Source organism: Ictidomys tridecemlineatus, chromosome 5 (assembly GCF_052094955.1).
Source record: "Ictidomys tridecemlineatus isolate mIctTri1 chromosome 5, mIctTri1.hap1, whole genome shotgun sequence".
Classification (NCBI taxonomy): domain Eukaryota; kingdom Metazoa; phylum Chordata; class Mammalia; order Rodentia; family Sciuridae; genus Ictidomys; species Ictidomys tridecemlineatus.
The window spans coordinates 157,073,615-157,100,811 of NC_135481.1; the positions used below are offsets into that span (position 1 = coordinate 157,073,615).

The window sequence follows — 27,197 nt, forward strand, 5'->3', positions numbered from 1 at the left end:
ATGTGTGCATAATTCTGTAATGCCAATTCTAACTTTTCCTAATAAAAATGGATCATCATTGTAAATGTGCCAAATTTTGCTAAATGTTAACAGAAATACAAAAGATGAACAAAAACTGGAATTGTGTTCCTGGAAACCAATTTTAAACCCTGATGTTGGTCAAAAAATCATGTCACATTATACTAAAATAGTTTCAAATAAATGAAAACAATCATATGTGTTGCTTCCCAGTTCCAGAATCCATGTGTTTTCTAGTAGGCAATTCATTTGCTTTATTTGATAAGAGAGAGGTTTTCTGATCCACCTTCTAGGTGACAGGTAACAGGGGAGCCCCTGCCTATACTCCCAGCAAAGCAGCAGTGCTTAAGGTGAAAGAAAACACACTAGATTAATTTCCCACTTCCATTTTATAATCTAAAACCTGTGTGTGAATCCCTGGATCTTCCAATTTTCCTGTGTCTTTATGCTCATAATCTGCAATATGAATTTAAAAACATAGGGAATATGATAGTAACCTCCTTGTTTCAAAGGTCATGGAAGCTTTTCTAACCAATCAGTCTTTCTGATATTGGGCTATAGATTTAATTTCTCATCTGGTCACTAATTTTTCATTTGGGGCACATGCTTTTCTTTTGTAATCACCTATAAGTATTACTGGATAAATATAACTAAGAACTAAATTGACCCTAGAACATTATAGGAAATAAAACAGAATCACACCCAAGGTAAGAACCAGTTTTACACAGTATGATCTCATTTCATTGCTAAAATGGATTACTCTCACAGGAACATGTCTGGTATTTTTTGGTAAAGCGTCCCTGCCCCAGAATAGAGACGCACGGCCGTGCGCCACCTCCTGGAAGAAAATAAAACTACAGGCATAAGTGAGGCGGAAAACAATCCAGGACACCAGGATGGCGCTTTAGCTGTCAAGCCAAGCTTCTGGGAGCTTTTCTATTTCTACAGAGCACTTGCGATAACTAAATGAATGGATATAATACGATGGAGACCCTGGCCACAATTAAATGATGCCGGGCCACGCGTACATGGGCAGGTGGTAATGGTTATAGTGTAGATAGTCGAGGATGCTCCTTTCCACCAGGTTTTTGTAGATGGTTTCCTGGAAAACTCTCTTGAGGTATTTCCTGGGGCTCTCCTTCAGGTTTATTTCCTCGTCTTCTATCTGATGGGCTAACTGTTCTATGGAAGGAAGGTTTTCCTCCTGTGAAATGCAGTACAAGGTTAGATAAAGAAGTTCGACTCTGCACCTCAATAATCAGGCAATTTTATAAAAGCAAAACAAGATATAGTCAATTCCTAATAACTTTTTCTTGCTTTTCAGGAATTGTTTTTAATCATGGCAAATATACATAACATGAACTTTATTATTTTAATCATTTTTTTAAGTGTACAGTTAAGTGGTATTCGGATCATTCACATTGTTGTACAACTATTGCTACCAGAACTTGTTCATCATCCCAAACTGAAACTCTCTGTCCATTAAATAATAACTCTGTTCTACTCTCCTCTCAGCCTCTGGCAACCATAGTTGTACTTTCTTTCTCTATGACTACTCTAGGAACTTCAGGCGAGTGGAGACATACAGTGTCTTTTTGTGACTATTTTCTATCATTTAGCATAATGTCTTCAGGGCTCACCAAGGATGGTCATTTTATCCTCTTAGTTTTCAGATAAGAATTATCTGTAGGTCATACATGCTTTAAGGTTAAGAAAGGGGCAACTAAACATTTGTGCTTGAAAACTCCTAGATGATTTTGTTGTTTGCAGTCCTTAAGAGATAGAATCTAATAACCTTAGAATAAAGTAAAGTCAACTTTCATTGATATTTCTAAATATAGGGTTCAAAAGGAATACATTTATTTGAAGTTGAGGATCAGATGCTATGTAATCTACAAATTTTCCAGCATTTCAATATAAAAAGGATACACATAAAGAAAATTGATAGAATTGTACAGTGAACATCTGCACACATTTACACTACCTGAATTCTACAGGTAACATTTTACTGTGTTTGCTTCATTTCCATTATCTGCCTTTCTATAGAAGGATTTTTATAAAAATCATTTCATTCAGGTTTGAGGTATGTGTGTCTTTTTTTACACTGTGATTTTAAACATTACCCTAAATATAAAGTCATATGGACTTTGATGATATATTTATTCCCACTTCCAAGAATTTTTTTTTCCCTAACAAAAATGGATTACTTGCAGGTTTCTACTGGATCACTAATTGATCTTATTTATTTATTTATTTTTAGTTGTATATGGGATCAATGTCTTTATTTGTTTTTATGTGGTACTAGGATCAAACCCAGTGCCCTCACACTGGTGAAGCAACTGCTCTACCACTGAGCTACAACTCTAGTCCATGGACCACTAATTTATTAATGGTAAAGAATGAATAGAAAAGAAGGTTCATGCTTTATGGAAGCATGTCATCACTGGGTTATTTAAGCAGATGTAGAAAATTATACACAACATCTGGAAGAACGGTCTGGGAAGATCACAGGAATTCAGGTTTAAACCAGCTCCACAAGGCAGGGAGAGGGGAAGAAGAAAACTGATACCATTATCTTAATATTGGAGGTGCTTGAAACACTGAGCGCCACCAATACATATCCCTGGAAAATATTCCACAGATACATATGGGGTTGATTCTTCCTTAAATTCACTAAAGAGTTGTATCAAATCAACACAAAACAATGAGCTTATTTACAGTTCCATGTTCAATTTGTGGCTTTTTGTGTGTGTGTCTGTCTTATTTCACTTAGCATAGTATTATCTTCTTAAAAATCTTCTGAAAGTGTCTTTTCAAATTGTATTTTAAATCAACAAGTAATCATATGTTTATGTGGTACAATGTGCTGTTATGACACCTGTCTACATCTTGGAATAAGTAAATCAGTCTAATTAGCATATGCATCACCTCATATGCTTATTATTTCTTCATGGTGAGAATACTTATTCGCTTGTTTTTGTGTTTCTGGGGATAGAACCCAGTATGAGAACATTTAAAATCTACTCTCAGCAACTTCAAGATATACTATGTATTATTTTAATTATTATATTATTATTAACTATGGTCAATACATTGTACAATAAATTGCTAAAACATTTTCTTCTGTCTGAAACTTTGCACCCTGTACTTTGAAACCAGGTAATATAATGCCTCTAACTTTGTTCTTCTTTCTCAAGATTGCGTTGACTATTCCATGTCTTTTGTGGTTCCATATACATTTTAGGATTTTTTAAAATTTCTATGAAAAATTCCAATGGGATTTTGATAGATTTACATTCATTTGTGGATTGCTTTGGATAATATGGACATTTTAACAATATTCATTCTTCAATCCATGAACATAGGATGTCTTTCTGTTTACTTGTGTTATCTTCAATTTCTTTCATCAACTTTTTGTATGTTTTGTTTTTTCTGCAAAACTGAATTTTCACTGGGTTCAAGTATTGGAGAGGGCTACAGAGTAGTTTAAAAAGCCAGAGGGAGAGGCTTAGGTGGAAGCCCTGATACTAGAAGATGCAGAAGGGGCCCTCAAAGGTCACTGGGCTCTGGAGCTCCTCGTTGTGCTTGAGGATGAACTTTCAAGGAGATACCTCACCAGGTCTGGGAGCCACAGGCTGGGGATATCAGTCAGGTGGCTGTCCATCCTCTTGATGAGTTTCATATCTTCATCTGGGAATCCATTCTCCAGCCAGTCACAAAAATAGGGATCCATGTGAGCAGAATCCAGGCCTTGCAGATCCACTTGGCTTAGGCTCTTCTCCAGGGCCATGGCAGCTTCCATGGTGTCCAGGGTTTTGCTCCATCCACTTTGAGAAGGCTTTTTGCACATCTTAGAAGAGGGCATGGTCACTGCATTGGTTTTGTGTCTTTCAAGAGATGATCAGAGCTCTCACGCTTCTCCTCAGCCAACTTGTCAAAGAAGTGGCCCATACTCTCCAGAATCACATAGTCACAGTTGAAATAGTAGCCTAGAGGGACTGGGTTGTAACTCAACGGTGAAGCGCTTGCCTCGAGCGTGTGAGACCCTGGGTTTGATCCTTAGCACCATATAAAAACAAATAAGTGAAATAAAAGTATTGTGTCCAACTATAACTAAAAAAAAGGAGGAGGAGGAGGAGGAGGAGGAGGAGGAGGAGGAAGGAAGGAAGGAAGAAAGGAAATAGTAGCCTAGAGAGAAATAGGTGTAGGAGGCCCAAATATGTAAATTGAACAGTTGATGGTGGTCTCCACCTCTGAATCTGGGAGGCCATGGTTGGTTGGTGATAAGGAACTAACAACAAAAAAATGTTGGCCTGTTTTGCAGGCAAGATGTGAGTGAGAAGATGGTCCTAAAGCTTGCAACTGGAGAGGAGATTAGAAGGTGGTTGGAAGCTGGAAGAGAGGGACCCCCTGGGTCTGTTCCATCCAAATATCACTAAAGCAAGAGACAGACCTGTGGGACTTCTGGGCAGGTTACTCTCATCATTGTCTCATAGTTTTCAGTATACAGTTCATTCACCTCCTTGGTTAAATTTACTCCTAAGCATTTTTTATTCTGTTGTAAATGGGATTGTTTTCTTAATTTGTTTTTCATGTAGATATTGTCAGTATATAGAAATGTTATTGATTTTTCTATATGCTGATTTTTTGTCTGTAATTTTACTGAATCTATCAGCAAAGTTTAGAGTTCTTTTTGTGTGTATCGTGTGTGGATTCTTTTCTCCTCCTTGTCATTCCCCTCATCCTCCTTCTTTTTGGTGGATTTTTTTAGAGCTTTCTGTATATAAAATCATGTCATCAGCACACAGAGACAAATTTACATCTTCTGATCTTATTTGTGTGGCTTTTGTTTCTTTTTCTTGCCTAATCGCTCTGGATATGATTTCCAGTACTATATTAAGTGGAAGTAGCAAGAGTGGGCATACTGGTCTTGGTCCTGATGTTACAGTAAAAGACTTTTCATCATTGAGTTTGATATTAATTTTGGGCTTGTCCTATATGGAGAAATGTTCCTTATATATCTTTATTTTTGAGAGTTTTATTTTTTTATCATTGATTAAGGCATTTATCAAATGCTTTTTCAGTATCTATTTAGATAATTACATGATTCTGACCTTCTGGAATAAGGTTTTGAGGTTCATCCACTTTGTAAAATGTATCAACACTTCATTTATTTTCATGGCTACATGCTTTTCCATGGTATGGATAGAGCATATTTGTTTATCCATTGATGTGTTGTTGGACATTTGTGTTGTTTCTTCTTTCTAGCTATTATGAATAGTGCTTTGAATATTTATTTATTTTTGGTACTAGGGATTGAACCCAAGGGTGCTTGACCACTAAGCCACACCCCAGCCCTTTAAAAAGGCATTTATCTATCTATCTATCTATCTATCTATCTATCTATCTATCTATCTATCTATCTATCTATATTTTGATATAGATAGACAGGGTCTCATTAAGTTGCTGAGGCTGGGTTTTGAACTTGGGATTCTCCTGCTTCAGCTTCCTGAGTTCTGGGATTACAGGCATATGCCACTGTACCTGGCTTCTTTGAACATTTATGTACAAGTGTTTGTTCAGATATCTTTTTCAGTTCTTTTGGATATACTTATGGTAGTGTAATTGCTGGGTCATGTGGTAATTTTGTGTGTAATTTTTGATGAACTATCAAATAATTTTCCATAGCAGCTGTACAATTTTGTATTACCACCAGCAATGTCTCCATTTTTTCACATTCTCACCAACACTTATTTTCTCTTTCTTTCTCCCTCTCTCTTTCCTACAGCCATTCTAGTGGGTGTGCAGTGGAATCTCATTGTGGTTCTGATCTTTATTTCCCCAATGATTAATGATATTGAGTATGTTTTCATGTAAATGAGCTTACATATTCCATCTGGAATCTTAATTTTGTTCAATTGATCTATATATCTATCTTTATGCAAGTACCACAATGTCGTGTTACTAAATTGTTGTTGTTGTTCTGGAGATTGAACCCAGGGATGCTTTACCCTCCCTTGTCCTTTCTATTATTTTTTTTTATTTTGAAACAAGTTCACCCTAAGTTGCTGAGGCTGTCTTCAAATTTGTAATCCTCCTGACTTAACTTCCAGTGTCACTGAGCATGTACCACCATGCCCTTGCCTTGTTTCTAAATCTTGAAATTGGAAGTATGAGTCCATCAACTTTGCTCTGTTTTTTTCCCCCAAATAATTTCTGGCTATTTGGAGTCCTCTGTGTTTCCATATGAACTTTTCTATTTCTGTTAAAAAAGTCACCTTTGAATTTGATAGGATTATGTTGAATATGTAAGTAGTTTTAGGTATATTACCATTTTAATAATACAAAGTCTTTAGATCCACGAATACAGATGTTTTTCCATTTATTTAGGTCTTCTTTAATTTTTTTTTCAGAAATATTTTGTAGTTTTCAATGAGAATTCTGTGTTACTTTGATAAATTTACTCCCCATTATTTTATTCTGTTTGATGCTATTATATGTGGAATTTTTTTCTTAATTTCATTTTCAGATTATTTACTGCTAATGTAAGTGTTGTGTGTTGATCTTGTATCCTGCAATTTTGCTGAATGCATGTATTAGCTTAATTGTTATTTTGTGGAATATTTAGGATAATATCATCCTATGATAGTGATAGTTTTATTGCTTCCTTTCCAATATGGATAACATTCCTTTCTTTCTTTTCTCTTTCCCTCCCTCTCTCTCTCTTTGCGTAATTGCTCTGGCTAAAATTTCTAGTATCATGTTGAATATAAGTGATGGAAGCAGGCATCCTTATTCCAGGTCTCAAGATAAGATTTTAGCTTTCAAACTGAGTGCAATATTTTTTTAAAAAATATTTATTTTTAGTTGTAGTTGGACACAATATCTTTCTTTCTTTTTATTTATTATTTATTTATATGTGATGCTGAGGATCGAACCCAGGGCCTCACATGAGCTAGGCGAGCACTCTACCACTGAGCCACAATAAGATAATTTTTCAGAATTATCTTATCAGATAGGGGAAGTTACCTTATATTGCTGTGGGTTTGTATGTGTGTTTTAATTATGAAAATGTGTTTGGTTTTTTTCAAATGCTTTTTCTGCATCAACTGAGAACATACTATTCCCCCCTTCATTTTATTAAAGTAGTATATCACTTTGATTCATTTTCTTCTTCTTCTTTTTTTTTTTTTTTTTTTGGTGCTGGGGATTGAACCCAGGGCCTTGTGCATGCAAGGCAAGCACTCTACCAACTGAGCTATATCCCCAGTCCCCACTTTGATTCATTTTCATATGTTGAGCTACTTTTACAGTCCTGGGGCAAATCTCATATGGTCATGGTGTATAGTCCTTTTAACAGACTGTTCAATTTGATTTGCTAATATTCTGTTGAAGATTTTTATATATAAATCATAAGGGATATTGGCCTGTAATTTCCTTTTTTTGTGTGTTGTCTTTTTCTGACTTTGGGTAATGGTCTCAGAGTATGGTTCCTTCCTTCTGTATTTTTTGGAAGAGTTCAAGAAGGACTGATGTTAATTCTTCTTTAGATGTTTGGTAGAATTCACTAATGAAGACATCTAGTCCTGGGTTATTCTTTGTTGGGGGATTTTTGATTATTGATTCAATTTCTTGATTTTTTTTATAGGTCTTGTGATTTCCTATTTCTTTTTCAGTCAGTTTGTAGGAATTTGTCAATTTCATCTAGGTATTTACTAATTAGTTGGCATGATTATAATATTTTATTATAATCTTTTTTATGTTTTTTAAAGGTTTTATTTTTTTAAGGTAATGTCATCACTTTCATTTCTGATTTGGTAATTTAAGTCTTTTTTTCTAAGTCTAGCCGAAGGTTTATCAATTTTCTTGATTTTTTTCAAAGTACCAAATTTGGTTTTAATTTATTCTCACTATTATTTTTTTATTCTTTGTTTCATTTGTCTGTGCTCTAATCTTTAAAAAATTTTTTTAGTTGTAGATAGATACAATAAATTTATTTTATTTTTTATGTGGTGCTGAGGATCGAACCCAGTGCCTCCTGAATGCAAGGCGAGCTCTCTACCACTGAACTACAACCCAGCCCTCTGCTCTAATCTTTATTCTACTTACATTAAGTTTAATTCTTATTCTTGTTTTATAAGCTTTAAAATTAGATTATTGATCTGTAATCTTTCTTTTTTAAAAAATGTAAACATTTATAACTATAAATTTCCTTCTGCAAATTGCTTTTGCTGAACTTCATACATTTTTATACACATTGTATTTTTTCATTCATATCTATTACTAATATTTCTTTTGGTTTGCTTAAAACTGCATTACTTAATTTCCACAAATTGGTGAATTTTCCAGTTTTCCTTCTGTCGTTCCAGTATCTAGTTTCATTCCACTGTGGTTGGAGAATACACTTTGTATAATTTATGTATTTTAAAATTTATTGACAGACGTTTTGTGGCCACACATATGGCCTGTTCTGGAAAACGTCCTGCATGCACTTGAGAAGAATGTGCATTCTGCTCTTTTTGCATGGGATATTCTGTACACATCTGCTATGTCCAGTTGGTTTATAGTCCTCTTTTCCTTACTGATCTAGCTGGTCATTCTGTCCATTGTTTAAATGGGATATTGAAATCTCCAGTTCTCATTTCTAACAGCCTCTTTCTTCCTTCAAGTCTGTTGACTTTTGCTTCTATGTTTTGGGGTTCTATCATTTAGTGTGTGTATGTTTATAATTATTATAACTTTCTTAAAGGACTTTAAAGGATGATTTTGACTATGCAGAAATTTCACCTTGGTCAGTGACAACAGGGTTCATGTGCAGCTAAAATGTAGTGTCACTGAATTTATAATCTGTTTCTCTCTTGACCTTCACAGCAGGATTTTGGATATCATAATAAATTTTAAAAATATGTAGATTTGAGATGATTTCTAATAGTCATAGATAACCATCTTTCTTTTATCCTTTTTCTTACATGTGGAGGGAGAGGAAAATTGAAATGCCAACCTCTGGGATGTTACTGCTGAGTGTCCATACTTCTCTGAAATTGTTATCATCTTGATATTTGAGAAAAGGGATTCTTCTTCTTCTTTAGGGCATAGATGATAGATGCCATTAGATTTTAATTTTCCATCAGCAGAATCTTAAATGAAATTTCTGCTTGTCTTTTCATGTGCCATTGTTTTCACTGACAGCTGCCTCCACTGTCACCATCACTACCACTGGTGCTGGTGACAGCTAGGATTTGCTGAGTGAGTCTTCTGTGCCACGTGCTTGTGCACATCCCTTCTGTAACTCCTTCCTTAGCTCTTGGGGAGGTGGGAACAGCTAGCCTTTATTCCACAGGAATCTGACAGAGCCACCCTACTTGGTCCAACCAGGCAAGCAGCAGACACTACACCAGGTGCCACCTCTTCACGTGGGCCTTCTTCCCATTTGACAAATGGAAATGCTGAAAGCAAAACAGTCCCCCAGTGGAGGTTTTTCTTCCAAAGGTTTCACTTTCTAGGAATCTAGAAAATCCACAAGAATGGTTGTGGAGTCCTCAGTGTGTCTTTGGCAGATGTCTATAGCCATTCCTCTACTGACTGGGCCTGTGGTCCACACTGAGTTCATTCATAGCAAACTGACCCATACCAAATGGTAGCTCATGGATAAAAGTTTCAGGGTGGCTCAGGAAGACCCATCAAAAATGATAGATGCCACTGGATTTGACAGTTTACTTGGGATGGTGAAAAGAAATCTTCTTTTGAAAAAAAAATAATTGATGACCCCATACTGATGCATGATAATTAACTAAAGTCCATAGTTTACATTAGGGTGCATTCTTTGTGTTGTACATCCTGTGGGTTTTGAGAAAAGTCTAATTGACACATGTCCATCCTATGATATCATAGAGTTTCACTGCCCTAAGAAGTCCTCAGTGTTCCTCATTTCACCCCATGCCCTTCCTCTTTTCTCTAAATCCATGGCAAATTAACATTTTAGGAAATTGAATTTTATTTAGAAAGAGAGGGCTGTGTAACAATTCTGATAAGATTATTTTAAGAATCCTATGGTTTTCAGTAATTACTTAGGAAATTAGTGTTCTCCTAACAATAAGACACTCTGCTTATTCTAAAACCCCTTGCCTCTGTGCAAAATATTAATTGAGGAACTCAGATCTAGAGGTAATAAAGACTTAGGCACAGAGTTTTGATGCAATCACTAGCAAATGAATGCGTCTTTATGATAGAGGCCGGAGCAAACTGCATATCACATTTTGAGAGGAAGGGAGGTGTCTGAGGAGTTGAGCAAAGTTCAGTAAGCACTAGGCTTACATTTGGGGTCAAGATTTCAACCAGAGCTGACCTCCTTGCAGCCCCAGGGTGACATGCAGGGGATTGTCCTGTAGCATCTTTAACATCTACAGTTGGCCCATCGTATCTACAGGTTCCACACCTGTGGATTCAACCAACCATAGTGAAAACTATTTGGGAAAAACATTTTGCCTCTACTAAATGTATGGGCTTTTTTTTCTTGTCATAATTCCCTAAATAGTACAGGAACTATTTACATTGTATTAGGCACTAAAAGTAATCTAGAGATGATTTAGAGCATGTGGGAGGATATGTGTAGGTTCTAGGCAATTGTCACACAATTTTATATATGGAATTTGAGCAGAAAGGATTTTCATAATTGCTGGGGACCTGGAACCAGTCCCCAGGGATCTGAGGGATGTCTGTTTATACATTTCAATCTGAATAACTTATGCAGCATCTGACTTTTGCATTTAGCCACAGTATCCTCCACTTCCCTCATTTCCATTTACCTACTGGGTTTTTACCTGTGTGGACCCTAAAGCGTGTCAGTGTGGTTGAAACTTCAGAATTAATCTGAATCCACTTCAGATTAGTAAATTGTTTACGCTTCCCAGTTTGGGTCCAAGGAGTCACACTGAAAAGGGGGCTGTTGCAGAGAAGGCGGTAAGACACACAGTTTGGCCCTGTATGGCTCAGTGCCCATGTTCCCAGAGAATCTCGAATTTGATAATTGTTGTGACTAGCTGTGGAACCCGCAGTGGGTTATTTAAAATCTTTAAACTCTTGGTTAACAGTTTGGTTCCGTTGTGTTATGAGAGGCAGTGCATGCTTGGCTGGAATGCAGTAGGGACCCTGGGTCCATGATATCTCTCTGTGTTGTCCACTGTGGTAACCTCCATGGGAAACTTCAAGGCGATGGATGCTCCCAAGTGGACGTGACAATAGAGCCATAGAAGGTGCCCACTTAGATGTTAAATCAAGGTGGAAATTAACCAGAGCCCCAGCCCCTGTCTGTGTGAATTAAGATAGAGTCTGGGATAGATATTCGACAGCTCTCTCTATTAACATTTTACAGCAATGCCAAGGACTCTCGTATTGAAAGAAACAATCCAAAGTTTCACAGATAACCTTCTTTTTTCTTTGGAGAGTCACATTTCTTACTAAGCCTGGAAACTTTGTGGTATGTGGCGTAACTTCCAGTTAATTCTGTATCACTTTGGGAAAGATGTCTCAGTTTATAAAGGGAGTGTGATACCTGATGACTTCTCTTTATATCTTTAAAACAGCACAGAGACAAACGTTCAGCCAAGGGCAGACAGAAACTGAAGGAATTTCATTCTCACTCTTGAGGACAGATAAATACAACTCATATCCAATTTTCAGCCAACACGATAGTTGAGCATGAAAATACAGCTACTTGTAAAAAGAAACGTGCTTCCCCATAACAGGATTTGGGCAAACTCACTCTCCCGAGAACACACCACTGTCTACATTTCCATGCTCCATAGTATGTTTACATGAACTGCAGTTTGACTTAAAAAGTAAAGCCATACAATGGGAATGTAGGGGAAAATCCAAATGATCAACAACTATCAACTGCTTGTAATTTGTAAAGAATAATCCACATGTCCATTAATCACTCCTACCTCCTTGGAGGCTAAGATTTGGCGTAACTCTTTCCTGAGATCAATAAAACGATCGTGGAAGAGGGCCATGCACCACGGCTCCGTGAAGTAGCTGGTGAGGGAAGAAGAGATTCAGTTAGCTGGCAACTCTCTCATTACCACTAATAAAGTATTTACCTGCTTTTTTGCCTTGATAAATTACAGCTCTGGCCCCATTGCAATCGTTTGCTCATAAAATGCCTCGTGGAAAAGTCTGGCCAATCAATTTTTTAAATGGATGTTCCTGATGTAAGGCCAGGTTCTATAATTACATTTAAAGTGGTTTAATTCAGAGCTGGGGCAAGACCCAGTGAAGAATCCTGATTTTATCAGAATTTAAAAGCCTGAAGACTTGTAAAGAACGGTGTCTCCATTATCTGCCCTCGTTTGAGAAAAACAGATTGCAGGATTAACTGAACTGCTGCATAAACAAATTAAATTTGGGTAGACAATAACACAAATGTTGTTCATCATTAAGGTTTCTGGATTAATAATGACCAGAAAAACAGGCCACCTCGGTGTTGCGACATGGCCTTTGCAGTTGTTCTGATGCTTAATTGAATCTCTTTTGGTGTTTGGATCTGCTACCTTTTCACTGAAAACTGAATAAATGCTGTCTTACCTGGAGAACAATATCCATAGTAACAATCGCCCAAAACTTGATGCAGTCTTCCAATAACCAAGAACATTGGTATTTTCACTCTTACTTTATTTGCATGCTAATTGTCTTGGAACAGGAAACTTCTTTGGGGTCTGAGCCACTTTGATTATACAGGCTTCAGTCTCCTCTGGATGTGAGTTTGCTGTTCCTTGTATTACTAATGGATGCCATTTGTGTACACAGGGGAGGAAAAAGGGGTGTTCCCTGTAGGTGTGCACCTTCCAAGACTTGTAGATAAAGACAGAGGTAAAGCCCTAAGGGCCACTGAAGTATTGGAAGACGAATATAATGGCGAGAGACTATGTTAGGATCAACATGACACTCAGCTGTGTCAGTTACTGTCTATCACCTGAACAGAATGTAGCCTAATTTCTTGCTTAACTGCTTACCTTGTTCTTCATTCAACTATTAATTCCACTGATATTTGTTCTGTACCCACTATGGCCCCAGCACTCTCCTGGGTCCTGGGAAAATAGCCGTGATTGAAATAAACAAACATCCCTACTACCGTGGAGTTGCGTTCTTGAGATGATTAGGGAATACAGCACATGATGATTGCTTAGCCAAAAATTGTAAATGAAGCAGGGATAGTGGGAAGAGTGTTGGGGAAAGAGTGGACAATGAAGGGCTCAGTCCTGAGGCAGTGACTTAGTGAGCCTTCAAGGGAAGGGAGGGAGAGAGCCATGTGGATATTTTGGGGGAGAGGGGAAGCATTCCAGAGAGAGAATAGCAAGTGCAAGAAATGCAACAGAGTATACCTGGACCACTTAGGGAGGTGGGATGAAGATCCCCAAAAGAGGGATAGTTGGGATGAGTTCAGGAAGGTGATGGATGAATGGATTCCTCTTACTGGAGGGATCTGTTCACATCTGTGTGGGATCGCTCCATGGGCAGCCAGCTTAACAACTGCATACAACGGGCATCTTGCAAACATTCACTGAATGAGTTGCACATTGCAATGTATACATTCTATACTATCTGGCTCTGAATGGTCTTTTATAAATATAAGAATGTAATTCTGCTAAACAAATAGGTGGCAAAACTCTGCAAAAAATGTCCCAAATGTCCTAAGGAAGGGAGGATGCCATTATGAATAATAAGAAAGGCTTGCATGATAGTCGAGTTTCAAGAGTCTTGCTGAGCTCCTGCAGCATGGACTCAGTGCTGGAAGGCATATCATGGCACTCTGTCCGAGTACTGCTGGCCTCCGTAGTTACTCAAGGACATGGAATCCTGAATGGATGCAGTGGCATTGATGGAATCCTGAATGGATGCAGTGGCATTGATGGGAGGGTCGAACTCAGGAGGGTGACATCTGGACAACTCCCCAGATGTCAGCCTACTGAGATGTTCCTGAACAGAAACATCAACAACAGCCTCAGTCCAGATGAGTCCAAACACAGCTGGGCCTGGATGGTCTCTTCTTCTCAGATCTAAAAGTTTCAGGGAATTATGGACTTATGTATCTTGAGACATTCGTTTAGTTAGAAACCAGTGGGCCCTCTTTAATTCGTCACCACCTTTCCTCCATTGTTGAAATGCCCCATGTTTCTATGCACCTTCAGAAGTTCCCACCTTCTTGGTTTGGGGCATCTACAGCCCCCTCCCACCACTTTCTCTCTGCTTTCCTCACAGGATAAAGTACGATTGTATTCCTACTACCCAGGTGCTCCCATGTTCTTTCCTGCTCGGCGCCTATATGCCTCTGCCTTGTGTTGCCCATTGGATACTCTTTATTGTCTGTATCCAAGACGGAGGTCTAGGGAAATACACTTCCCTCAAGAATGAGCTCCTTGCCCTGGACTACAGCCCACCATATACCCAGAGCCCCTGCCCATTAAGCCCAACACAAGTCATTAGAGAATCAAGTGGCCCTTAATTTCCTGAAATACTTCTAGGGATGCACAGTGTCTGGGGGAAGTCAAAGACTTAAGTTTGATGCTTTTGAAAATTATTTCTTTTGCTGGCTTTGGAACTCTCCACGGCTTCACCCAGTTCCTAGCAAAAATGGCACCTTGATAACCCCTTTTCTCATCATATTAAACAGTTTGCAAAGCAGTGACCTATGAGACCTGCAGTTTTATTTCTTTTACGCTCCCCACTACTGCCACTGGAAATGGAAAAACATGTGGGGCTCCTTGTCCAGAAGGGGACAGTCTCTGTGGCAAACTGTTGTTGCCAATATTCCCAGAATTTGTTGGGGGCAGCCATTTTTATGTACAAAAGAAAGAAGCTTCTGGATCTGTATTTGGCCTACCCAAGCCCCGCCCCTCAAGAAAGAACTCTTGGGCTCTGTCATCATAAGAAAGCTAGCCTTCACGAATTGGTGTGAATATACAACCAGAGATATGAAAAATTGTGCTCTATATGTGTAATATGAATTGTAATGCATTCCGCTGTCATATATAAATAAAACAAATTAATTATAAAAAAGAAAGCTAGCCTTGAAATCAAATCAAAAAGTTGACCACTAAGGACTCCTTCTCAATCTTATTGCTGCTTCAGTGGTAGTTCATAGTGACAACTTGAAAAGGGTGCTAATTGCCAGGTGCAGTGGTGTGTGCCTGTGATTCCAGTGACTGGGGAGGCTGAGGCAGGAGGATCACAAGTTCAAAGTCAGTCTCAGCAACCTAGTAAGACACTCTGAAATTCAGTGAGACTCTGTCTCTAAAAAAATACATAAAAGGGCTGGGGATGTGGCTCAGTGGTTAAGTGCCCCTGAGTTCAATCCCCAGAACCAAGGCAGGGGGCGGGGAAGGCTCATTAAATGATGCTCCCCCTACCTGGGATTGCTGGGGCAGTACCATGAGGAGCAGCAGAGTCCTCCCCATTTTAAGAACAGCTTCTCTTGTGTCTGTCTGCAACAGCAGACTGCTCTCAGCTTGCCAAATAAATGAACTGAATATACATAAAGCTACACGCTTAGCCAGGGGTTAAACAGGGTTCCCAGACTCAGAAGCAGGAGGTCTCCTATTCCAACTCTGACTCTGATCAGAGGGCATTTAGAACCAAACAAAAGTTAGAAAGAAGTTGACCAGCAGTTTCCAAAATGTCCTTGGTCTGCTCTGCTTATAGACCTTCAGCTCAGCCTCTGAAGCAGGTATGGGTAATTAATAGGAAGTGGCTGCTATCTGGTAAAGCTGGTGTTAGATACCCTGCGTTTTAGAGGGCTGTGAGAAGGAACATTTTCCTCTAAGAGAAAATATTTGACTCACAAAATCTACCCAGTGAAAAATCCTACTTGCAAGGTTCTTCCTCAATCCTTGCTTATTTTGGTCGTGATTTTTTAAAGCACTCACTGGACGCCCCTGGAGTGACCACTGGAATGCAGACACCCATTTCCTTTGTGTTCTGCTTCATGCTGGGTGCTCAGCCATTTACCACTCACATCCCCCAAGTAGTTCAGCTTCTGTTCACACTTTACTCAATGGTTCCTGAGATCTTGTTTGTTTCTGGCAAATTAACATTTTGACTTTTTAAGTTCAAAGGCTTTCTTTTTAATTTTATTTTAGTGCACTGTAATTATACATAATGGTGGAGGTCACTGTGACATATTCATATATGCACATGATTTGCTCCAATTCATTTCCTGGTGCACTCCTTTTTCTTCACCTCTTCTCTTCCCCAGTTCCCCTTCCTTTTCTCTTCTGGTTTTCCTTCTATTTATTTACATGTATATTTTTTTTCACTGATGCATCACATAAAAGTGGGATTCATCGGGGTATATTCACACATGCATCCAGCATAATTTTGTTGATTTTATTCCCCGGCTCTTCCCTGTTCCCTCACTTCCTCTATCCTCCTTGACACCTTACCTGTCCTCCACTGGTCTCCCTTCTATTTTCATGAGATCTCCCTACTTTTTTCTCTCTAGCTACTGCAAATGAGGGAAAATATTTGATCCTTGGCTTTATGAGTTTGGCTTATTTCACTCAGCATGATATTCTCGGTTCCATCTATTTTCATGCAAATGACATAATTTCATTCTCCATTATGGCTGTTGTTGATAGACACATAGGCTGGTTCTGTAGCCTGGCTATTGTGAATTATGTTGGAAGGCAATAAAAAATAAAATACCTGGGAATAAATATAACCAAGGAGGTGAAAGACCTCTGCAATGAACATTACAGAACACTGAAGAAATGGAAGATGATATTAGAAGATGAAAATACCTACCGTGTACCAAGCAGAATTAATATTGCCAAAATGGTCATGTGACCAAAAGTGATCTGTAGAGTTGATGTAATCTCCATAAAAATTTTAGTGAAATCCTTTGCAAAACAAGAAGGAATAATCTGAAAATTCATGTGGGAAAATGAAAGACCCAGAATAGACAAAGTAATTCTGAGCGATAAGAACAAAGCTGAAAGTATCACTGTACCCAACTTCAAATTATACTACAGAGCTACAGCAATAAAACAGCATGGTACAGGCATAACAACACACATTTAGATCAGTGGGACAGAAGAGAAGACATGCAGATAAACCCACACAGATGTAGTCATCTCATCTTTGACAAAGGTGCCAAAAACACAAAGTGAAGAAAACATATCCTTTTTAACACATGGTGCCGGGGAAACTGGATAGCCATTTGTATAAGAATGAAACTAAATCCCTATCTATCACCCTGCACAAAAGCCAACTCAAAATGGATGAAAGACCTAGGAATCAGGCCAGAAATTGCAACTATAGAAAAAAATAGAGTCAACATTCTAGCATATAGGTATAGGCACAGAATTTCTTCATAAGACCCCTCAAGCATAAGAAATAAAACCAAGAATCACTAACAGGAATGTTATTAAAAATCTTTTGCACAGCAAAGAAAATGTGTAAGAGATGAAGAGTGAGCCTACAGAATGGGAGAAAATCGGTGCTAGTTACTTGTCTGACAGAGGAGTAACATCCAAAACATATAAAGAACTAACACACACACACACACACACACACACACACACACACACACACACACACACACACAGCAGTGGGGGGTGGAGCCCAAACCAAATAATGTAACTGACAATTGGGCAAATGAACCGAACAAACATTTCTCAAAAGAAAAAAATGCAAATGGCTTATAAACATAGGAAAAAAGTGTTTAACATCACCAGCAACCAGGGAAATCAAACCCATCAAGAACATAAATAGTAATAAGTGTTGGCAAGGATGTGGAAGAAAGGAACACTTACAGTTTCTGTTTAGAATAGTTTTAAATTCTTTTCTGATTCACATTCAAAAAAAGGAAGCTATGGAGTCACTAGGTACCTACATAGCTGAGTTACCCAGAAATTTTCAGGAAAGCTGGTCAGATAAAGAACATAGTAACAATGGATAGCCTCAGTTTAACTAGTTATTGCTCTCATGATTTGCAGGGTATATCAAGAACTAACTAACTTGATAAAAAGACTATAATAACTCTTAAAATCCAAAATGAGCAAAAGCAAAAGACTAGCTTCCCCTTAAGAAAATCTTCAGACCTACGGACAGTACAATACTAATTTTAAAAATATCATATTTACTTAGAAGCACTCAGAGCGCTTGCAAAACAGCTGCAGACTTGTTTTTGTTTTTTTGTTGTTGCAATTATAGAGCGGTATTCCGTGAACAGAACAATTTTTTCCTATGCTCCACCAGAGACGGGCAAAGATGAAAAAATGAAACACAACCATCCTCATATATAAACAATTTGTCTTGTACAACAGCAAAAACCTGCTGTCGATTTCCATGCCGGCAAAGTCAGTGCCTGTTGGAAATCCCTTCAGGACAAGATGCACATTTGGTAGTGGGTTAAGTTTACAAAAGAATAAAAAAAAAAAAAAGATACTGCACAGTTGAAAAATTAAATCTTAAACAATCTTACATTTCAGTATTTTTCTTTACAAGGAGTGAAATATGTGCAGGAGGGCTGAATGCTTTATAGACAGAAAAACACAAACAACACAAATCAACTTATGTGTCACCGTCATTTTCATCTTCCCTTCCTTCTCATCTTCCTGAGATTCCTCCTTTTCCTTTTTCTTGCTCTTTTCCAGCCTTGCTGATTCCCTTTTATGCGGCATCCGGCTTTCCTCTAGCTCCGTAGGCAGCAATATCCCTGTTGGAGATTTCGGCCAGCTCAGCAGCCTTCTTTCCAGTCAGCAGAAGTGCTATTCTCCGTCTCTGAGAGAGACGTCACCAGTGGACAGGCCGGGATGTCCTCCTTTGGTTTGGGGGCAACACTCAAGACAGAACAAGGGAAAGGCCTCTTGGGTACACTGGGATTCTTGAATTTATTCATTTTTTGCTTCCTTCCAGAAGGGACTCAGGTTTTCATTTGTGTTTCACAGTGGGTCTTGTCCACTTTTGCCAAGTCTTCTGGTTTTCCTCCCTCCTCATGCTTCTGCCTCTCTGAGCACTTAGAAAATTCCAGAAAGTCAACCAAAGTCTCTGGATGCTTCTTGTGCTTCTTCTTGGTGAGTTCACACAAAGAATGCACGTGAGGCCATTTTGCCTCTTGGCTTCTTAGGAGCTCCTGTGTCAATGTTTATTTTTTCCTCAGTGAGGCACAGAGTCACCTACTGCCCTCCTGGCTCTCAATTGCCCCAATATACTGCAAGGCTGTGAATCCGGGAGTCAGACACAGCCTCCTTCCCTCCGTTCTGTGACTGAAGATGTGGATTGTAAGTGACTTTGTGGATTTGGGTGTTAGCACACAATCATCTCTACACAGTTAGGAGAAAAAAAGTTTACATAGAATCTCCAGGACCTAAGCAGAAGACATTATGGTCTCTGTTCATTATGACAATGACAGACCTGGTTTATCTGGGCTTACACTCTCCATCGCTTTTGTCGAACATCAAACATTTTTCTAAGAAGCTCTGGGAAATATCAACTTGTGGAACTGAATTAACCATTTCTGGTCGATACGGCCCAATCATTAAGCAATTGATTGGACTACTCCAGAGCTCATCCTCATCTGGCTGTTCAGGCTGTTTTATCGACAGATGCGTATAAACTGGGATGGGGATGTGATAACTAGCCCAGCCATTGGCCATGCTGGAGGCTGAGAAAAGCCATCGACACAGTACACGGGAAGAAGTTCCACTCACTGGCCTCAGGAAAAAGTACAACATGTCTCTGGGGAAAGAGAAGAGGGTCAAGGGTGTTCTTTAAAGGCCTGGGTTTCACTCCAAGGCCAAGACCTTTCTGCAGTTACATAGGGAGGGAGAGCTGCAGAGGAGCAAAGCTGCATTTCATGGCATCTAAACAGCTCACCTGGAAATAGCTAAGTACGCAAAGGTGAGTGGAAAGAGGAAAAAAAAATATTTCTTTTTCCAAAAAATTGTGTTTTTTTTTTAATGAAAATCATTCAAATATTTTTCTCTTGGTGTGATAATAGCTTTTGCTTTTAGAGCCCTTGAGAGGATCCCAACTGCACTAACATCTGTGGCCTTTTTTCCTGGTGGGGACCTGCAGCTAGGATGGCCTATAGGTCTCTACAGAGGAGGATGCTCTTGCTTGAACATGTCTTTCTGGAACACGCACCATCTTAGATCCCTGGGGGAGGACCTACAGTGCTCCTTCTACAATGCATACCCATAGGTCGTGCTCAATGATGAGCCTGCACATTAGAGTAGCCTGGGATACAGCATGGCTGGTAGGACCTGTCTCTCCTCTAAGCAACCTGCCATTTGCCTGTGCTGCCCTTACATTGCTACACAGAAGGCAGAAATGATAAACATCATGGTAGCCCACAGACTCCCGAGGCTCTGGGAAGTGCTACAAAAGTCTTTGTTTGGGCCTGCATAACTTTGGAATTCTGATTTAAGGCCTTTCTTTAAGAAATCAGATTCAGGAATGCTGGTCCTCATCTTTATGTGGCAGTGAGCAGCTCAGCTACTTGGGATGCCTCGGTGGCTCATCCTTGTTATTCCACCAACGTGACTGACATGGCTCATCCACATGAGCCACAGTAGGCATCTGCATGTGCCAAGACTAAGGTTTGGGTGGGATGGAAGCAGGTTTGTAAATACGTTTTTCTGAAACCACTTTGCCCCAGGTCCTCTTTCCCATACTGGTATGTGTGCTATGAACACCAAAATGATGTCATGTCTTCCTTTCTTCATTCATCCATCCGCCCATCAATCCACTCATCCACCCATCCTAACAGGTCCAACAAGGTCTTCTCTAATCCTGTTTCCTTATTTCCAACACCTGTTTTCTCCCGTCCTTGCTTCTCTCCTGCCTCACTCCATCACTTTCCCACTTCACTGCCATGAGGACTAATCTCTCCACTCGGTCCGAAGTGTCCTCCACAGCTTCTCACTTCAATGACTGCCAAGTGACAAGGAAGGGGAGGACCTAGAGAGCCATTCATTGTCAATCAATCAATTATGGCCATTTATGTAGTGTCGTACACCATGCCAGGCATTGAAGGTATCCCCACCCTCCAAAAGTCCACACAGGGAGGGTGGAGGGGAGGTGTGAGGAGCAGCTGATGACCACAGTGTGTGAGGGGCTGCCTGGGAAGCCAAAGGCTAGAGTGTCGCTCAGCCAGGAAAAACATTGCCGCTGTCTTGACCTCAGTTCTCTGTCCTTTGTGCAGCTGTATTTCTAAGTCTCGCTTTTCTTAGGCTAGTGTTTGCCAAACTTCAGTCATTCGGAAACCCACGGGCTTTTGTGATTATATTCCAGATTGCTTCTTCCAACATTTTCCTTAGATTGATTTGCCTTTTTTAAAAATCAAAATAATTACTTACGCCTTGACTGAAGCAATAAATTATATGAAATCACAGGTTTGATGTGCTTGTTTTATTTTAAAAATTCCTATTAAAATGAATCCATAGTTAGTAAGAAATGTGGCTGTGCTAAGTTATCTTGTAACACCCAATGAATGCAATTAAGGTTTATTGTAAATGCGAAAATATTCAAAGTAACCACGACTTTAAAAAAAAAGACAGTGGGGCCAGGAGGGGGCCTGTGTATTTCAGTGATACAGCACTTGCCTAGCAAGGGTGAGGCACTGGGTTCCAACAGCAGTACTGCAAAAATGTAATTAATTAATTTAAAGGAAGAGGTATACATTTTTCATGTTAAAAAAAAAAAAGTCTAGATAGGATGTTCAGGGCTTGCATTTTGGTTCTATGGGTCAGATCTCAGTGCTACCCACAGGGGGCCTTGGCCTCATGATGCAAAATGACTGCTAAGCTTCAGTCATCATAGAAATGTTCTAGGATGGGAGAAAGGGAAAAGAAGACCCTTTCTCTCTCTTCTAGGGAGAATTCCTAGAAACCTCACTAAGGTTTTGTTTTGTTTTGTTTTGTTTTTACTTGTCAGCAGTTAGCCATATGATTTTCTTGGTGGGGAATCACTATAATTTAGAGTGGACCATCCCCAAATCCAAATTTTGTTTCTGAAGAAAAAAAGAGAATGGTTGTTGTTCTGCTCTGATAGCTGATAGACTCCATAGAATCTCCTTTTAACAAAAATCTTTTCATGAAGTGAAGCTTGTGAAAATTGGGAGAATGTTTTTAGTTGGAATTCCCACAGTTAGAACACTTGATTTAAATCCAGAGAACAGGAAGCAATTTGTATCCCACTATAGGGTTGTGTTATGGTCATTTCATTCTGCCTATGAAAGGAAATGAATTGTGCATTTAAACGTAGTTTTCAAAATGGGAATGGAAACCAATAAGGATTCCCAGTTCACCCTATATTTGATTGGATGCTAAAGCCTGTATTTTGGAGGCAGCACATTTTCCCCAGGGATGCCACATATTACACAAACAGATATAGCCCTGTTGCTCTGTGACAGAAAAAAAAAAAATTCCTAAAGTCTGAAATAGAAGTTTGACTATTTCCTTGAGTCCAACTTCAGTTTGCCAGAATCTGCATCTAGTTCACCTTTTTATTGCTTTGAGGTAGAACTAGAAAAGTAAGATCAATACTTCTGAAAACAAAACCAACTAATTGTTCAATAATCAGTTGTAGTTGTCCCCTGCTGTGATCTAGATAATAGAAAATAAGTATCCTCTGTATTTCATATGACTGTGGTTTCAAGCCACAATCGAGAACTGACCTCAACAAATGAATATTTACTTCTCTATGGAAAAATGGCTTATGATGTATTGGCACTAAGACCTAAGTTCTGATCTCTGGCAGGAATCAGTTGCTGTGGTTTATTCCCACCAAGACTCATACTGAGGCTTGGTCTCCAATATAACAGCACCTGGAAGTGTTGGGGTCTTTAAGAGTAATTAGTGTTTTCCTTGCAGAAGCTGAGCTCTTGCTCGTTGGAGGTTATATTGGTTACCATAAGAGAAGGTTGTAATAAAATGAGTACAGCCCCGCCCTGGGTCTCTCCTGCACATGTGCTGTTCTGCTTGCCACTCAGACATGCCTGTGCCATTTGATGCTATCTACTTTGCTATTCGATGCTATCTACTTTGTAATGCTACTTTCCTCTCCTGATTTGAAAAGCCCAAGGCAAAGGCTGACTTGATAATCCAGTCTCATGAAGTGCATTTGATACATAAGGACTGGTGTTTGGGCACTGGTCTCTCCCCCTCACCTCAGTTCCTGGTGGCTGTTCCACCCTTAGTTTCCCACTTTTTTTTTTTTTTTTTAGTGGTCTGGGGATTGAACCCACAACCTTGCACTCTACCAACTGAGCTATATCCCCAGCCCACTTTCCCACTTCTTGACAGTTCTTTTCTTTCTCTCCTTGCCATGCCATTTGCCAGCTATGTAACCTTGAGCTAGTTAGCTTTAAATTCTTCCAGCTGCCAAATGGGGAATAGTGATGGTCCTTACTCCAGAGTTACTGTCAGAATTCCAGGTAAGAGTTGGATTTATGCCAAGCACAGGGGAGGGGCACTAGATAAACCTTTATTACTGTTGTTTTAAATTATGCTATATTTGTGTAAGATGTTTTTGAATCCTTTCTGGTGTGAGTTAAAAAACTATATAAATTATCAAAATACTTTGTTTGCTGCTTAAATGACAGTATTTCTTTGGCATACTTGTGGTTTTTCTCCTTACTGCCTGCTTTTCCTCCATTGAGGGTTATCTGAATAAATCAATTTACCTGCAGTCTTATAGAACAGTAAAAGCAAGAGGAACATCAGGACAAGGCTTCATGAAATTTTTTGCCCATGTTTTTAAATCCTTTATGTGGAATAAATAAAAATTACGTGGAAATCTTTAAATTGAGGCCTAGTTGTTGGTTTTTTTTTTTTTTTTGGTCTGGGTTGCTGAACATATAATACAAATTGTTAAAATGGAGTTCTTTCTGTGACATTTGCCTGCCTACCTTGCTGGGTGAGCCAGTTAAATAAAAATGGCTGAACCAATTGTTCACAGCATGTACTAGGCTGTACGGGAAGATGGGCTGGGGTTAATGTCCAGGAATGCCAAAGCTCAGATGGTCTAGATTTCGTCCTGACCTGCCTGACTTCTTTGCTTGACTTTTCTCCTAGAATTGGCCTAATGTGTACATACTTGAGGATTTTGCTTCTGTTGGAGTTCTCCACTGGAACCGCTCATTGTACCACCTGCCCATATATTTCACCCTGGTGGGGAACTGGGTTTGGCAGTGTGTTGCTGATGGTGGCATCTGTGGTCGGGGAATGAGACTGAGATTTAGCTCTAAGTATCTCCCCTTTTATTCCATCTGTGGTATTTCTTTGCACATCTCTGGTTTATTAGGGGCTGCATTAATAGAATTTGTACAATAAATCGAGGGCCCTGGAAGTTGTCCAGCTATTTACATTGATTTGCCGTATGAGTTCATAACTAATAGTCTGAAGCGAGCTTGGCATTTAGTTCCATAGGAAAAGGGAAGCTCTTAGTGCTCCGGCTTCCCTTCCTGTGTTTCTCTCCTCTTATTCTGCTTCTTTCTTCATAGAAAGCAGAACCATTTTACTTTAATTAGGCTACCGAGAGCCCAGGCTAGCATTAGGCCACGCAGCCACTCAGCCTTGCTCACAGTCGTGTCCATTTGCTATCTATTTTCTGTAGGGAAAGAAAAAAATGTGTATATATGTACAGAGAACCCCCCACAGGTACCTCGGGGACAAAAGAGTCAGGTGAATTACCTTTTTTGTGAGACTGAGGCTGCATGAGCTAGCAATTCTGTCAAGCAAGATATTTGCTGCCCTGTTATTCCTTTGGTTAAATCAATCGCTCTTTTAAAAAATTTAAAAAGTGCATAATAGCAATATCATTTACTGAGGCAGAATCTGCATACCATATTTAAGACATACTTAAAAAATTAAATAGCGAATACATGTTTAAAATAATTCCCCTTCATAATAAGCTTTTAAAATCAATGTGTTCATATTTTTCACTCAAGTTTTATAGATATAATGAAAAAATAACAAACAAGTTCCTTCACCTTCTCAGTTACCCTTATGCTTCCAAGTTGGTAGTTTCTAAAATTCAGAAGCAGGAAAATTTAACTGGTTTTTATGTTCCCCCAAACAATAACAAGGGTAATGAATCATAACCCATGGAGTAGGACACATCCACACTGATATAAATAAATAAATAAAGAGAGAAGAAGAGACCACTCTTGTTAAATTACAGTAGGATGCTAGGTAATAAATATAGAATCAATAATAGAATTGGGAAAAAAATCACCATTTGGCAAATAGCATAGTCATAATTGAATGGGGTAAGAATTGTCAAGAATGGCCATTAGTGGGAAAACATTAGGATGAGAAAGGGTATTTTTTACAGTCTCAGGGGACTCACTAATTAATTACAAGGGTGAAAATAGGCCATTTCCAGGGGCTCAGTCTGCAGCCTGACTCCAACGGAGTCCTCACAGTCATTTCTCCTTTCACAGGAGAGGTGGAAGGACGGCTCAGTGTCGGGGGCCTCCTGATGCGATGCACCGGGGAGGGCACAATGTGGTTCCTGTGGCCCCAGCCCAAATGTACAACCTGAAAAGCCTGAGGAAACGGCAGACAAACGCAAGTCGGCAGAGATTCTACAAAGTTACAGGCTTGTACTTTTCAAAGGTGGTGGCCTGAAAAGAAAAGGCTGAGGAACTGTCCCAGATTGGAGAGGTCTGAGGAGATGGACAACTAGTTGCAAGGTGGGCACCTGGATTGAATCTTGGACCAGACCTAGGGCACTGGTGTGACCGTGTGCAGAATTTGAATGATGGGAGAGTCAGATCTATATTGCAGTAATGTTATTTGAAAATTCTGACAATTCTATGAGGATTATGTAAGAATGTCATTGATCTTAGACAACAGTGAAGTATTTAGAGACAAGGGGGTAGTGTGTATCGCAACTCAAATTTCAGACCTCAGGAGGAAAAAAAAATCACATCTTTTTGTCCTTAAAGTAAGTGGTGCATGTGAATGTGTGTCCGGTGGGGGAAGGGAGGAGTGGCAGGGACATAAAATAAAATGATTGTGATAAAATGCTTAATCTAGGTGAAGGGCAGACAGCTATTCCTTGTTCTATCTTTTGTAACCTCTTGGAAGTCTGAAATTATTTTGACATAAAAAGTTAAAAGAAATAACTAAGTGTTTAGTTTCTTCATTATTCTTAGTAAGGAAGTGGCTACTGAGTCTTCAAGTCTGCCTACAGGATTTCTGTGGCTGGATCATGTGTATGAGGGCTTCCTACCTGTGTGCACATGGGGCAGGCAAATGGAAGGAATTGGCTGGGGTGGCTGGCCAGCTGCTGGAGGGACACTCTTCCCTCCTTAGCAAATTCTCAGGTTCATCTCGAAATACCAGAGCCCTTGCTTTAGAACTGGAGGGGATATGAGATTACAGATTTTGGAGACCTTCTTGTTTTATAAAGTAAGAAAATGGAGTTCCTAAGCAACTGCTGCCAAGACCCACATGGTATAATCTGAAAGCCACAAGCCACTTGCGGCTACTTGCAATGGGGATGCTCTCAGTTGAGATGTTCTGTGAGTACAAAACACTCTCCAAACTCTGAAGACTTGTATTAAGTAAAAGAGAAATAAATGTGTTTTTTTTGTACCATTGAAAAGACAATAGTTTGAGATATACTGGGTTAAAGGAAATATTCTATTAAACTAATTTCATGTTTCTTTTAATGCTTTTAATATGCCCACTAAAATTTCAATGTTAAAATTCTATGGGCCTCGTGTTATATTTCCTCCGGTTAGCAGTGATCTAGATAGAAACTTGGGGGTTAAGTATTTGTTGAAAACCTATGGAGAGCAGCATTTCAAATTCAAGTATGAACATGCAGTGGGTCCATACATCCAGCGGTTCTTCCACAAGGAGAGACAAAAGACACACAACAAACCACAATACTGTGTGACGAGAGCCATACTAGAGCATGCATAAGTGCCACTGATAACCCACAGGAAGCCGACGACAGAGGCACCGAGGCAGCACTGTTGAAGCATGGGAGAAGGTGTCAGGGTCTTCCAAGGGTCTTCCAGTCAAAAAGAGAAGCAATGGGGAAAGTGTGGAGGTGCAAGGTGGCATGGAGTATGCTGGGAGGGCAAATGGCTTGGCTGCTCTTGCATCCAGCTGGATGCAGGGTGGGGGGCATTAGATGGGGCTAGACTCTAGGTGCCTGTTGAT

The 27,197-nt window shown here is 39.4% G+C and overlaps 1 protein-coding gene across 4 annotated transcripts in view; it reads right to left on the reverse strand.

Annotated features, from left to right (window-relative positions):
* Positions 1-388: 388 nt before the first annotated feature.
* Positions 389-27,197, reverse strand: part of Cfap61 (cilia and flagella associated protein 61) — a 251,648-nt gene continuing 224,839 nt past the window's right edge. For all 4 annotated transcript variants that reach the window (XM_021723124.3, XM_005320425.4, XM_040275760.2 and 1 more), the window contains 2 exons: positions 11,961-12,051; positions 389-1,222 (listed from right to left, as the gene is read on the reverse strand). In XM_021723124.3, the coding sequence (XP_021578799.2) occupies positions 1,022-1,222; positions 11,961-12,051 (292 nt within the window). In that variant the 3' untranslated portion in view covers positions 389-1,021. The remainder of the gene's footprint in view (positions 1,223-11,960; positions 12,052-27,197) is intronic.